General features: G+C 43.2%; 1 protein-coding gene across 2 annotated transcripts in view; it reads right to left on the reverse strand.

Annotated features, from left to right (window-relative positions):
* Window positions 1-14302, reverse strand: part of Poxn (Pox neuro) — a 28752-nt gene that overhangs the window by 2929 nt on the left and 11521 nt on the right. The window contains exons 3-5 of one of the 2 annotated variants that reach the window (XM_043421741.1): window positions 12218-12438; window positions 1499-1748; window positions 53-224 (exon numbers count right to left, since the gene is read on the reverse strand). In XM_043421741.1, coding sequence (XP_043277676.1) covers window positions 53-224; window positions 1499-1748; window positions 12218-12438 — 643 coding nt within the window. Of the gene's footprint in view, window positions 1-52; window positions 225-1498; window positions 1767-12217; window positions 12439-14302 lie in introns of both variants that reach the window. The other variant, XM_043421740.1, reaches the window with a different exon arrangement.

Here is a 14302-nt window from a genome sequence, read left to right on the forward strand (position 1 = left end):
AAGAAGCATGGCGAAGACCCTCTCGTAAAATCCGTTTATTATGTACACTTACGTGAATGCCTGCATTCCGTGGTGCAAGTGCAAGGTGGTCGCCTGATAAAGGGACGAGTAGAAACCGCTTGGATTCCACGTTGTTGCCCCCGAACCTCCCGAACCCGTCGATATGTGCAGCGGACCCAAAGATCCTGGATAAAATAGCTGATAGTCCGTTCTCATCAGGGCTTCTGCGGCACAAATATTCCAATCATGAATAAACGAGAGTTATTAAAATTTTTAGCTGGAACTGCTCAGATTTGGTTGCAACGAAAAAACAATTGAGTAAAGTAATATTTTCAACGAAAAATAATAATTTCGAGGGAAATTGAAAACATTTATGAAAATCGAAAGAGCGTCAAGTTGCTCCATTCGAATCTAACGATGAGCAATGGGGAAAGAAAAATTTTGGTTTAACGCAGTAAAAGTAGAACAATTTTTATGGATCGATACAAAAATAATTGAATGCAACCGTTTTAAGGGGCTTTTGCTATTCGATTTTCAAATTGGAAACTTTTTCCCAAAATTGAAATAATGAGAAAAGCAAATTGTGAAAAAATAATGAAAGCCACAGTTCCAACGATGGTTTTTCTCAAAGCACTAAACCTTTCTACGGGGAACAGTGAAGAAATCAAGAAATTCTGAGATTCCAAACTCGAGCTATAAACATGAAAAAAGTGCTTGAGAGCGAAAGAGGATTTCGCTCGCGGCAGGCTGAAAAAGGGGTCGAAGAAGTTGCGTGTCTGAGATTCGCCTATGCTGACGTTTCAATCATTAATCTGTGGGGTATTTCAGATTTGCATATATCTGTGGAGATTGACAATGAGGCAAACTTCATTTTTTTCGTATACCCAAAGTCGAGGGGCCCTGGAATATCTTAAGATCGCGAAAAAAACGTTGAAAAGTACGTGTGGATAATGGTGCGCGTAAAATAATGCAGAAATCGAAAAGCCGTGAACAAAAGGACGTAACTCGAACGCGTTAGCGAAGACCCTCGGTATTTTATTTTATTTTTATTAGCATTTTATAGATATATAAATGCATGCTTGGTGCTGGGTAAGACGTGAAAGGAGGATGAATGGAGTAGAATGAGCAAACGGTTGTCTGGTGCGGCGTCGAACGAATCTGCAGGAAGGACAGGTGTTTAAGGGGCTATTAGTCGAGACCGTGTGGCTTCGTCGTTTTATCTCGATTGCACACGTACGTATAGCCTTAACGACCGACAGACTTGTCAAACACTTTTTTCATTCGGTTTTTATTCGTCCGGAGAGATTAACCCTCATGTGGGACATTCCACGTAAGCGAGCAACTTTTCCCCGAGTAATAAACTCGTTGAAACGTTTCTTTCTGTTCAACACTTTTCCGATGCTCTTGGACGCGCATATTGAACGTCAAATGGTAAGAGAAACATTTGCTTTTGTGTTAAAAAGCCGTTTTAACTCGCGTTTCATTACACAGAAATTACCTCTCGTTTCTGAATTCGTGGGCACGTGAGATTGATAAGACGAACTCGTCGAACCACCCTCCATCGGCGGATGCTCCGTGTGCAAACCGTTCCCTCGCAATATACGATTGACCGAGGAGACCGAGGGCAAGCTTTGGGGATCGCAGGCCCCTTGTCGCGCCAATTGTTCTCTTATCTCCCAAGCGAACATCGTCGGCTGTTCCTGCTTCATACGGAGTATCTTCTTCACCACTGTCGGCGTTGCTACTTGCTGCAATGGCGAAATTCTCTGTCAAGTAATAATACACAATCTTATGATCATAAGTGCTTTCGATTTTTCAATTCTTTTTGTTAATTCATTATTCAAAGAAGCATCAATTATTTATAAATTTCTTAACATAACTGCAGATTCGTCAAACCTATTCAAAATACTTCACATTTTTTTTTTCAAAATTGGAGTCAATTAGTGACCAAATTCGCACAGGCTCAATTGGTTCCAAAACTTCTGTTTTTTGGTATTTCTGACTAAAATTCTTCAAAAACAAAACACTCGATCGTTCCAGAGATTGAAAAAAAACTCGAAAAAAATCTAATCCTAACTAATATTATAAATGCAAAAGTGTGTTTGTTTGTCCTTCCTTCACGCCCTAACTAAGCATCCGATCTACTTGATTTTTGGCACAGAGTTAGTTCAAAGGCCGGAGCTACTTTTGGTCCTAGAAAAAGCTCAAATACCCAAGGCAGATTTACAGGAATATTCGTATTCCTGTTTTTACGTCGCGTATCTTTACATCAAATATCGTCCTTTCGTCTTCTGTACACAAGCGTCCTTAAATAAAAGCTAGTAACCAATAATTAAGCAACTGAAAAGGTCACTTTTGCCTCGGTTTATAGAATTTCATTCCAAAAACAACAGAATTTCGATTCCCGTTGATTTTCCCCAAGGAAAAAAACAAAAATGCAAATCGAACGACAGAAATGACTGAATTTATCGAAGCTCCTGTCGGCCCAGTCGAGATTCCTCGGTTCTCCGAAAATGCAACCAGCGAGGTTTGATATTGGACCGAGAAAATGCGACGAATGTAATAAGTATTATTGGTGCGCACACATGAGAACGTCAATGATACGGAAATAGGTCGTGCAAACAGAGGGATGAAGAAGAGCGAGTTGTTTCTTTGGCGATGCTCAACCGCGATCGATATCGCGGTCACGTTCGATCATCGCTATAACGTGAGCTCGTCCTGGCCCACGTTCACGATCTGGTCGAGAGATTGTGGAAGAAAAAGAGCCGAATTACACCTATGCACATAGAATGTAAACGTACAACGGGATAGAACAGTGCGCGGATAAAGGGGGCTGTTTCGCAGCTCGAAAATAACCCGAAAGGCTTTTCGGTGTGGAGAGAGTATCTAATCTGCTTCAGACATCGAAATATACACGGTGAAGAGCCCTTTTTCAGTTCACTGATTATTTTTTGTTCCCTCTAAAAGTATAAACTTTAGTTGCGATCCTTATTGAGATACTTTCGAATAACTGGAGCCTGGCATAAAACTTTTAATCGATTTATTATCAGTGGAATATCTACGTCTGTGAATATATTTGTGAGTGCGTGTGTGTGAAATCGATAATGAGGTTTTGATTGTGGCTTGCTTCGAGAGGAACGGTAAACGGACTGGGAATAGCATTCGAGGAGGTGCGAGCACCATTCGGAAGCTTTCGGACAAGAAAGTCCGGAGAAATCTTCATCGAGGAACACTAGGCCAGGGAAAAGGGCCAATCAACGCGTGCTCGTTTACTGGCGAAAGGATGTTCTTAACAACGACGAAACGGGTGTCCCGGAGGCGTCAAAAATTCGAGTCGTTCGTTTTCCTCTTTTTGTCGGATCTTTTGGTCATCCGGTCGTAATGCTTCGAGGGCGCGTACGAGGCGAGAGCGTCGGAGGAGCGACAATACGTTGGGAATTTACGAACGAGTAAGTGTAAATGGGCCGTGAGGAGAGGACGCGGCGAGGGGGGAAAGACGAAAAATACACATGCCGTCTCACAGGTGAAGCGATCCGGACAATCAGATAGTGCGAGTGAACGAGCAAAAGGTACTTCGCCCGACAGTTAAGGGGGTGCACGCGCGAGCGCCCCCACACGTTAGAATTTGTGTACCGTGCGAGGTTCTCATAATCGCGCGGTGCTGGCATCCCGGAAGGTTTTTTCTCCCGTTTGTGTCTCGGACTTTGTCATCTGCCCTCGAAACCCTTCGCTCCTCAAAAGCCTTGTTAATGAAAGTTTATGTATATTGGATTTCATGCCCCGATGGTTGGCGAACGAAAGGGCGCAACTCGAGGGAAGCAACGTGGGAAGTGCCTTCGGCTCGGGTCTCTTTAGTTTGCTGAACTAAAAGGCAATCGCGAGGCACGAAAGGGACCCAACGAGCGAAGGACGAAAGTCCTGGGCCCATATGTTCGTGCAGAGGTTCTCAATCACTGCTCGAAATAAAAATTTGAATTGCTAATTAATGGTAATGCTGCGATAGTCGCGCGCGCAGTCTCCCTACGGAGGGATAATTTTATGGTAACGCGATGGAAATGTTATACGCACCGACAGATTTTCAGATCGCTCATCTCTTTTGCGGTAAATCGCGCGCCCGCATAATTCGCGTGTGTGTGCTAACCGCGAGGGGTAAATCCACACACGAGCGTGCACGGAGCACGAAGAAAGTGAGTGAGGGAGGACAGAAGGGCGCAAAAGGGCGAAGCTATGGATCGCTTGCGCCATTTCGTTTCTCATCGATCGATCCGGCGAGGCCAAGGGTTTCCTTACCTCCAGCAGATTTCTCTCAAGGGGCGTGCTCCTGTCAACCGGAACGAGACTTGACAAGAACTCGTCAATTTTTTTACTCCTCATCGTCCCAAAACACGACTCGTACGGGCTCGCAGCAATTTCGGGGAATAAAAAAATCTTAGTATATTCGCATAATCATCGAGAAATGATGCGATACGAATAAGAAATTTATTCACGCGAGGTCGATGACTGACGCGAGGGCAGAAATTATGCGATCAGTTTTCCAGCGACCTGCAGAAGCTTCCGAATATAATTATAATCACAAAATCGAATGCGAAATATTCACTAATTTCATGCCATTCATTCTTTTCATGACGAATCCATCACCGCGATGAGCAAAGAACACGAAATTAGGGAACGTCCACGGAACCGTTAAGGAAGATCGTGCGTTACTTGTGAATCAAAATAGCCAAACAAACTCAATCGAAATAGAAACTTTCCAGGGGGAAAAAGAACTTGGACAAAGAAAATTGGATTCTTCGCCATTTCGGGAGGAAATCGGTGTTGACCGAGTTGAAGCAAATTCGAAAATCGTTTCAACTCGATTAAGAAAGAATGCAATTGAACTTTTTTGCTCTTTTCACGATCGAAGAAACAATTAATATTTATTCTCGCAATTATTAAAATTATGTCTAACTTATTTGTCGAGATTAATCAATTTTTAATGTAATGATAACGGTTTAAATACTCTCGTAGTAAAATCGTTAAGCAAAATGTGACAACAGCCATTTTCTATTTACATGCGTTCGCGTATGGATATTTAAACCAGCTGGCTCACGGTCTTGTCAAGCCTTCCACGATTTGTGTCGTTATTACTCGTTTTTTTTTTATATTTCCATTCCCAAATGATTTTCACCCGGTAGCAAGGCTTTCTCAAGACATCATTGATATTTAAAAACATTCTATTTTCTTATTCTCGTTTTTGGCTCTTTAAAGTTGGAAGTCGCACAGGGAGTGTGCCTGCCATAAGAGCCTGCGTATGACCCTTCAAAAAATGTGATCTTCGTTAATTGTTTTCTCGACAACTAGACGGCAGATCTTATAATAATTCCGGGAATAGATGCACGCTGTATATTTCTAGCATATTTCAAAATTTCAAATCTTCAAGTTGGAATTTTCGATTTCCATTAGATTCGCGTGATCTTCCTTAAACGAGGAAAAGAAAAATGTTTTTTTCTAGCGCGGAGTACCACTGGTGGAACCACTTGAATTTCGTTTAACCCCCATCACAGGGCGGGTTGCGAGACCTCGAAGCGTTCATGACACCGCATCAATATGCTTCGAGTCGTAGATGGAATGCCCAATAAATACGTAGATAAAGTAACTCGCGGTGATCCACGTGAAAGCGTGTACACGGAAGGGGCTGACGAGCAAAAGGTCTGAAGCGACGAGTCTCTGTGGGTTGATTTCGGGCTCGCTAAGACCCTTAGTTTCTCGGATCGAGGCTCGTTGTACGTGTGCAGCGAAAACAGGAGGGTGAAAGATCGCGTGTTTCGGGCAGGGAGCATCTCAGATTATAATCTGACACTTCCGTCGTCGTCGTCGACGTCGTCGTGGTCGTCATCGGTGACAATTACCCCACAGGGTACCTACCGCGTGTATATATGTGTCCGGGTCCTAATAGCGTCCATTGTGACGGTTCGCAACGTACCTCGTCGACGCTGGTGCGTGTGTGTCTTTCGCAACAAACATCGCGTACACGCAGAAGCCAAACTGACCAATATTGTTTCGTGTACGGGGTTCAAGGGGAGTGTTTTGCTCGAGGGGCGTTCGGGGGATGGCACAGAAGGGTTCTATTATCCAGGATATGTCGTCCTGGCGAAATTGGCCAGGCAGGACGGAAGGACATCTGGCACTAAATGTTAGATAACCCAAACCGTTTGGGCAGGTTCACCGACTCGATTATTATCTCGGTGAATTCTCTTTCTCCCTCTCTATCCCTCGGTACTTTGGTCTCTGTCTTTATTCACACGCTCCTGTTCGGTCCCCTTTGTAAACGCTTCCTTACGATTCCACTGCATTACTCGTACGCCGCGGTATTGCTGTGTATCTATTTGGGTGCTCGGACGATGAGAGGTGTGGTTGTCAGTGATAAGGCCGGGTGGAGCGGAGTCCTGGAGCCTTCTGACTCTGCCAGTTTCTTTCTGGTCCTCTACTGTTTTTGGCTCGATTTTTCGTTTGGCAATCTCATTCTCATGGAACTTGGCGTTTTCTTGGTTGGATTTTTATTTGAAACGCAGAATTATCGACGCGGTACGTTGCCCGGGGGGCAAATAATATTTGGAGGAATAAAAGAGAATTTGTAATTCGGATTTGGTGATATTTGCACACAAATTAATCATCGTGTGACTTGGATTTTTTTACTCCCCGGACATTCCTGTTATTTACTTTACTTAGGCTAATATGTTTGCATACAAAACGCTCTCCTCGACTTTCACTCCCTTTTATCTGAATCATGCACCGCGGAACGTAACCAAACCATCGCGGCACAGGGGAGAGAGAAGGAGAGCCAGAAAAAAGGGAGTAAAAGTGTATTTACTCGGAGACATTTTAACGGATGTCACGAGGGGCGTGGGTGCCGGTCGCGGAGCTCTCGCACATAGATCTTAATTGCCAGATAACCGGAAACTCGTGTACACGTGTATGACCGACGACGAGAGTCCTCGACAATGCTGCGACAACTTTGGCCGTTGCTGAAAATCGATCGCTATTGATCACTGCCTTCGATAGGGAAATTATGCTTTTTTACTCGTTGGCAAGCAACGTACGTGTGCAGTCGACTCGACCAAAACCAAGCGAGTTGGAGAAACTCCATTTTTCTAAGTTTCTTGGGAACGTGAAAGCTAATTACGTCCGCAATTTCAAAAACTCTCGCGCTTTAATGCTTAAAACGAACGAGTCGATTTTCCGAAACTTTCGTCTACAGAAATGGGCGGATTTGAAGGATCGAATGATACGAACAATGAGCGTTAGTCCCAGCAGGTTTCGATCATAGAAAGAGTGCGGAGAACCGGGGGAGGGGGAGGAAAAGATAAAAAAATAAGCATGTACGAGAGCCTCCTACTACGAAACGTTCCACTTTATTACAGTGGCGCTCGAGCGTTGCATTTTTCATGAGACAATTTTCTATGTCGTGCTGTCGACTCATTATTATACTCAGTGCTTCCACACGTACGGGAAAGACTCGATACCACACAGCGAGCCATGAGTCCGCGCGTATCGTTCAATCCACGCAAATTTACAGTCCGACCCCTTCCTCCCATGCGCCGCTATTTTTTCTTACAGCCTCATTCATAATCGACGCGCATCGATAGCAAACCGAAATCGATAACAAATGTTCCTTCGAAGCTACTGAATTAGTGGGGCGCGCTTTCAGGCAAAGAGAAAATCTGCTTTACCCCAATCTCGGGTTCCGCATCATCGATTTCGCAGCTCTTTTTCTAACGTCCACGAAAAAAACGTCGCCGAACTTCGAATACTGAAATGCTCCAATTTTTAGAACCGAGACGAAGATTTTTTGCAAGATTCCTAAAGCTTTTTCCAATCCTACGAAAAATTCACGTTCGAGAATCTCTTGCTTGAAGGACATTTTTTTCAAAGCATCCAAATTTGATCGAATTTTGAAAAATTGGAGTATTTGTCAAGTGAATCATTTTAAGATCCGATAAGGACTCGCAACGCGGAGGCTCGTTCGGAGAAATTCGAATCGCCCTATACACGAGGGACTCGTGGATCTGTTTTTTTCTTTTTGAGGACGCGAGTAGCAGATAAAGAAAAAAGTACGCACACTTACACTTTTGTGTGTACGTTCGCGAATGAGGCACCCGAAGAGAGCGAGAGAGAGAGAAAAGAAAGAGAATCTCTCGTGCATCAAGAACGTTACCCACCGTATACGAGTACACGTGTAGATTTACGATAATTTGGCGATTAATGCCCGAATCAATTAACAAATTGTTATGCTCAAGGGATGAGTCTCAACTGCCGTAAATGTTCTATAAATATACTCGTATATGGATATTAAAAACGATTGAAAGATCCACAAGTTGCATCACGTGATGAAGGGCTCTTGAGCACGAAGTTTCGCAGCTTTCAGCGTCCATACGTGCAGCGCACCCACAATAATTAAATATAATTTATCACGTTATCATAAATTCTCTCTTTACGAGACTCCTTCCATTTCTCGCCATTACTTTCTCGATAAATTATCCTCACGTTTGTCTTTTATGTAACGAAACGTTTCTAACTCGTTTGTAGGAAATGGCGCGCGTGTATCACTTCGAGCGTATCGCATCTTTCGGTGACACTTGCATTTAGCAGGAACTTTGTTACGAAATACCAAACGTTTGCTCGTGTTCGCGCGATTTTAATGATTGACAGAAACGGCAAGGATCAATGAGAAGAGAAATTTGCTGATTCAACAAATCCTGGGAACAGAAATTTTGTTAAGTGAACCGAAAATTGGTGGGCCAACAAAAATTTGATTGCGGATGAACGAATTTCAATTCGACGCGATTTCATCATCCGTAAAAGTTCGACGATGGACCGACTTTGACAGAAAGTCTTGTAACAAGGAAACTCCTGAGCCCTTCGAAGATGAATTTCAATGAAGGCAATATTTACAGCAGTTTTTTTTCAACGTAGCACAGGAAAGGGACGGCGGAACGAATTTCAAAGTCGAGTCAAAGGTCCGATCGAAAACTCCATTGAAAGTTTGAACTCGATTGGAAAAAAGACGATTTTCGTTTCTGAAAACTCCATTTCTGAGAAAATAATGTACGGAAATGATGAAAGATTCAAAAAAATTCGTGGGTGGCACAAAAACCGAGCGCTTTGAGAGTGGAGCTTTCGTGTATAATGACAGTCTTCAGCTGTGTATTAGATTCAAGCGGATTATTTCTATCGACACGTAAAAGAGTCCCAGCCTGTTGTCACTTTCTGACAACCAGCACTCACCTTCCCTTAGTCAGCAGGAAAACTACGGGGAAGGATTACACGCCCTCTCGCAGGTACGTTTTAACATTGCCTCAGTTGTGAATTGCGGCGCGCACTGAAGAAGCGATGTAGAGAGAAAGGAAAAATGGGAATCTTTCCAAGATCGTAAGCTTCGGAACTCTCCCTGTACTTTCCTTTCATCACGACACTCGATCTGGCGTAGCTGATCGAGATTCCGTCGGACGAACCTCCGAGATCGCTTAATTACAGGACCGTTATTTTTTCATTATTTAATTACGATGAAAGGGAAATGTTCGGCACGCAGCACAATAGAATTGGAGATGGTAGATCTTTCTAATCTGAGAAAATCAGATTCTCAGAGCGAAGTTAGACTTCGTTAAATCGAGTCGCGTGTCTTGAACGAAAATCGACTTTTTTTCTCGGCAATTGCGAATTCGTGCGTGGGAATTCAAGTTTACACACTTTTTTTTCACTAATTTTAAGCATTTTGTTCTCGGAACTTCGATGACTGAGGAAGAAACATAAAAAAAATAATTATTCGAAGTAGAAATAAGATTTGTTCGCTCTGTCCAAAATTCCATAAAATTAAAGTCTCTTCTTTTATCCATTAAAATATGTTTTTCAAAAGCTCCGTTACCGCTGCGATAAAAAATAGATTGAAAAGGATTTTAAAATTCACTGGAAATCGCGTATCTCGAAATTCTTCGAAAAGTTATAAAAAATCATGAATTATGCATGAGGAAGTGATTGCGGATGATTATCCCGATGAAGAATTCAGGGGTCGATGCACCGTTGGAGTCATTCTCGTTCAACAATCCTTGCGATTAAATGGATTAATTGTGGAAGAAACGAAAAATGCAAAAAACGCACGAATGGGTCTTACAGGCGCTCACGAAACTCTAGAAAAGGAGAAAATAAAGATCCTGTGGGGAAGCGCCTTATAATTATATTGTCATTAGCGTTACAGTACGCATTCGAGATGTTCCGTCGTTTTGTGTGTGCGCATTTTGTGCACTCTCCCTGGCTCCCCATTACAATATAAGATTTGCTCGAGTTCCACGCACGCCTCCGAGAAACGAATGCATCTAGTGTGTAACGCCTGGAGTGTGTTGAATCGAGTTTTTCCCATAGCTCAGTCTCGCACGATGGTGCAAAAAAGAAAATGCCTGGTGACGTGTCCATGGAATTTCAAAACTTTGTCAAATAGCACGCTCGTCAAACGGCTTAATTAGATAATTACGACAATGACGATCAGAAAATAGTCGTGCAAACAATTGAACAATTTCATCCACTTTTGCCTCTAAAAATGGCTCAAACTCAGTCATAATTCCCACGAAAACTAAACTGAAAAAGCCCAAATTCCGTATCCACGAATTTCGTAAAATAAAGTTCGAAGAGCCCAAAAATTTGGAGCACAAAAAGCGAGCTGAATATGTGAAAGTTGCAGAGGCAAAAATCTCGATCGGATAATGTCGGCTGAGCGAGAGACCGAAGAAAGATGAGAAGCCGAGGAAGCCCTTAGGGCTGTGCGAGGACGTCGAGGCACGTATTGCGAAAGGAGAATATCGACGTCGATGTCCCACATGATACATATGTAATAATGACATTGGTTGCACGCCCCCGGAGTGTCGGTTTAGTGGATCTTGGAGGGAAAAATCTTCCGAAAATTTCCTTCGAAGGGGCCAATTTGATATTAATTCAAAGAGACGAGGCATCGACATGGCTTTATCCCGGTGGCTGGATCTCGGTACACGTATTTATCGCTACCAATCGAGAAGGCTGGCAACGTCCACAAGAAATAATGTTCGCAGGATATTTCTCTGTGCATACTCAAACCCAATTTTAAGGAGTATGAAATCAAGTTTTCTCCGGGCGAGATGCGCTGAATAAATATATAAACAAAGATGATAAATAAATCAAAAGAATTTAATCCACGAAATAAAAAAAAAAAAAAACAAATTGGAAAGTAAAAGCCTGCTGGACGAGCTAACTGGGCGAGAGAATGAGCACCAAGGAGCTGTTGCTGAGAGCCATGAAATTATGCAAATGCCTGGAGCAAGGTGTTTGGATAATTACGAGCACGGTCAACAAACGAGAGGGCCTTACTTAAAATCACATCAACCGGGCCCCGGGCCCTTACGAGCTATCTCTCTACTCCTCGTTCTTCCTTTTTTTCTTCGTTGTACCTATACGTGTATAGGTTTCGAAGATACACTTTGGTAGTAATTGCAGTATTTTTTGTCGTTTCCCAATTTTCCGTACGATGACGTTCAATTACGGGAAGGCAAATGATTCATTGACGGCGCAATATCCGGGTGTCTCGGAGGAATGACAAATTTTTCAATTTCAAAATGTCCTGTCAAAATTTCAAGGTTTCTTACGAGTTTTGCAGTGGTTTTCCCCTCTTTATATATACAAAATTTGCAGGCATTGACAAACAGCTCTTGCAGAAACTCCCGTAAGTAGAAAAATATCTGAAGAATATGTTTACAGCTTCGTAAAATCGATTCAATACTTACAAAGTTCGCAATTAATGATTTTTCTCTCGAAAAATGGAGATTGTTGGGAGGCTAACCCATGCGTGTTACTTTCACGATGGCAACGTTGCGAACCGCGGGCTTTTTTAAACCGGAGACTACGTTTTCGGAACGACGCAACTCACGCTAGGGACTTGCAATAAAATATGAAGGACGGGCGAGAGAATATTGATGTAATTGAGAAAAGCGTGTTTTTTTAGACGTTTATTTCGCCATGTTTTAATGATCCTAAACAATAATTTTCTCATTTGACTAACTCCGTACCAGATGAACTGCCTTAACAATTCTATCCGATAAAATTGCTCTATTTATTCAATCTCGCGGGGTATGGAAAATAGCATTGATGAATCGTCGATGACGATCCTGAAAAATGGAGCAAGCGATCGATCGTGAAGATAAAAAACTGGGAAAATTACCTTAGTTTTGCTGCCCCCGATGCTGCCAGGTCGGATGCTCCCAGTTTCGTAGAATCTCGTGAGTATTTTCGACACGCATCCATGGGAGACGAGCAACTGGCGAGAAATGTCGCATGGTCTTACGCCGACGAGGGCGAGTTGAACGATCCTTTGACGTACGCAATCGGGCAAAGGTCTTCCATTGACGAAAACACCACCCAATTGGTTGACACCGGCTTGGCCTGAAAAGGAGAGAGAAAACAAATAGAACGGTGTCGAAAAGTTCGTTGCGTTTGTGAAAGTTCTCGAATCGAGGATTCGTTCGCGCGGTGCGGTTCCTTCTCGGAAGTGCCCCAGGGAAATGGAGTGACAGGGAGATTGCGAGGAACGATCGACAGAAAAAAGATTCTTTAGCAAAATGCCTCGAAACGAAACCCCCATTATTTCTATATGTGTATATATACACCGGTTAAGGGACGAGCACACGATATTTTAAGGGGTTGGGCAGGTGTTTTCACGCAGCGGTTACTCTAATGACATCAGTTTCGGTCGCCCAGGTCCTAGGCTCGGCTCCTTCGTCCTCTACCACGATCGACGTCCCCTGTGCAAGGGTATACGCGGTGTCTTATACCCGCGAAAATTTGAGATCCCGAGCTCGCGTGTCTAAGCGAAAATATGTAATTATTTCCGAACGGGAGCAAAGGCAAAGGGAATAGGACACTGACTCGTGGGGTGCGGAGGCATAGAAATTACGTTAAAGACACCTCGGACGAGAAATTGCCTGCCGCGAGAACTCCGAGCCAGCACTTTCATAGTTCGTTGCCGCAGTTCGATACCCGAGTAAGCTATTCAGAAGTGTATAAATATGATGGATTTACGATCAGGAAACTTTGTATTTTCTGTCATTTCGAATAATTCCTTTTTTTTCTTTATTTTTACGAATTTGAAGAACGCTGAAATGAATGACACAACTTCGCAGCACGAATTAACATAAGATTAGAACCAATCGCGAGAAGAAACTTGCGAAGTCGAAACTTCGAGCGTCTCGTAACTTTCGCAGGAATTTACTTAATTTCGAAAAAAACTAAATTCAAGCGAAATTGCAAAAGTCAATAATTTAGCTTGCACCAGACACTGTCGGCATAAATCATCCCCGCGAGCGATCATATGCTAAGCGAATTTTTGAAGTTTCGTCGATCCCCCGCGTGTCGTCGAGCCGCGCCAAAAGGACGTTGAACGAGACGGGAGACGCGGAAAAGGCGGGGAAGGGGCCGAGTGAGAAAAGAGCGAGGAATAAGAGATTCGATTTGACGCGTTCATCGCGGCCAATTTATGGTAATCGCGGTATCTAAATGCATCGTAAAACTCAAAGGTGTCGACTACTACTACGGCGAGGATGATTTGCTTCTTTTTATTCTCATTCGCGGATCGGCCTGCGCGCACTAAAATAATACACGCCGCGAGTATGAGAGTGAAAGATCCGTGACGCTTCGATTCCAATATTTATCGTTTTAACTCGATCTATTATACTTTTATTTTTGTGTATTTATATATGTCGACTAAGCCCCCGCGCATCGACGTTTACGCGCATGCGCGATGTTTTTTTACGATCTACATAGCCGATGACATATCCTTGAGATAATTCGTTAATTTATCGAGCCTCGTAGTATCGGCCAGAGATCCTTATAAGAGCCTGAGCATTAATCCGGTTTTCTTTTGACACGCGGCCCGGTAAAATAATCATTAAATTGAAGTGACGAGATTTAAAAATGGACGAATCTTGGGATCGCTGTGTTTTTACGATTTCATTCCGCACTGCGCGCGCGCTATCGAATCTTAATATTTCGCTTACGCGTAATCCCGATCGTGTAATTCCTTCGTTTATTGCAAAGATTTATCCCGCACTGATGGTGCGGTGCGCTTGTTGATTGAGGAAAAAACATCCGCGAATTCGCCGGCCAGATCCGACGATATACACGCTAATTTATGCCCCTCCGAATATTTTAACTTCAGATATAGCGAAGCGCTTTGTTAATAGCGCAATCATTCGTTGATCCTCGTGTGCGGTAATACCCCACCGGAATTTTCGGTTTTAATTACCATTCT

This window comes from Venturia canescens, chromosome 6 (assembly GCF_019457755.1).
Source record: "Venturia canescens isolate UGA chromosome 6, ASM1945775v1, whole genome shotgun sequence".
NCBI lineage: Eukaryota > Metazoa > Arthropoda > Insecta > Hymenoptera > Ichneumonidae > Venturia > Venturia canescens.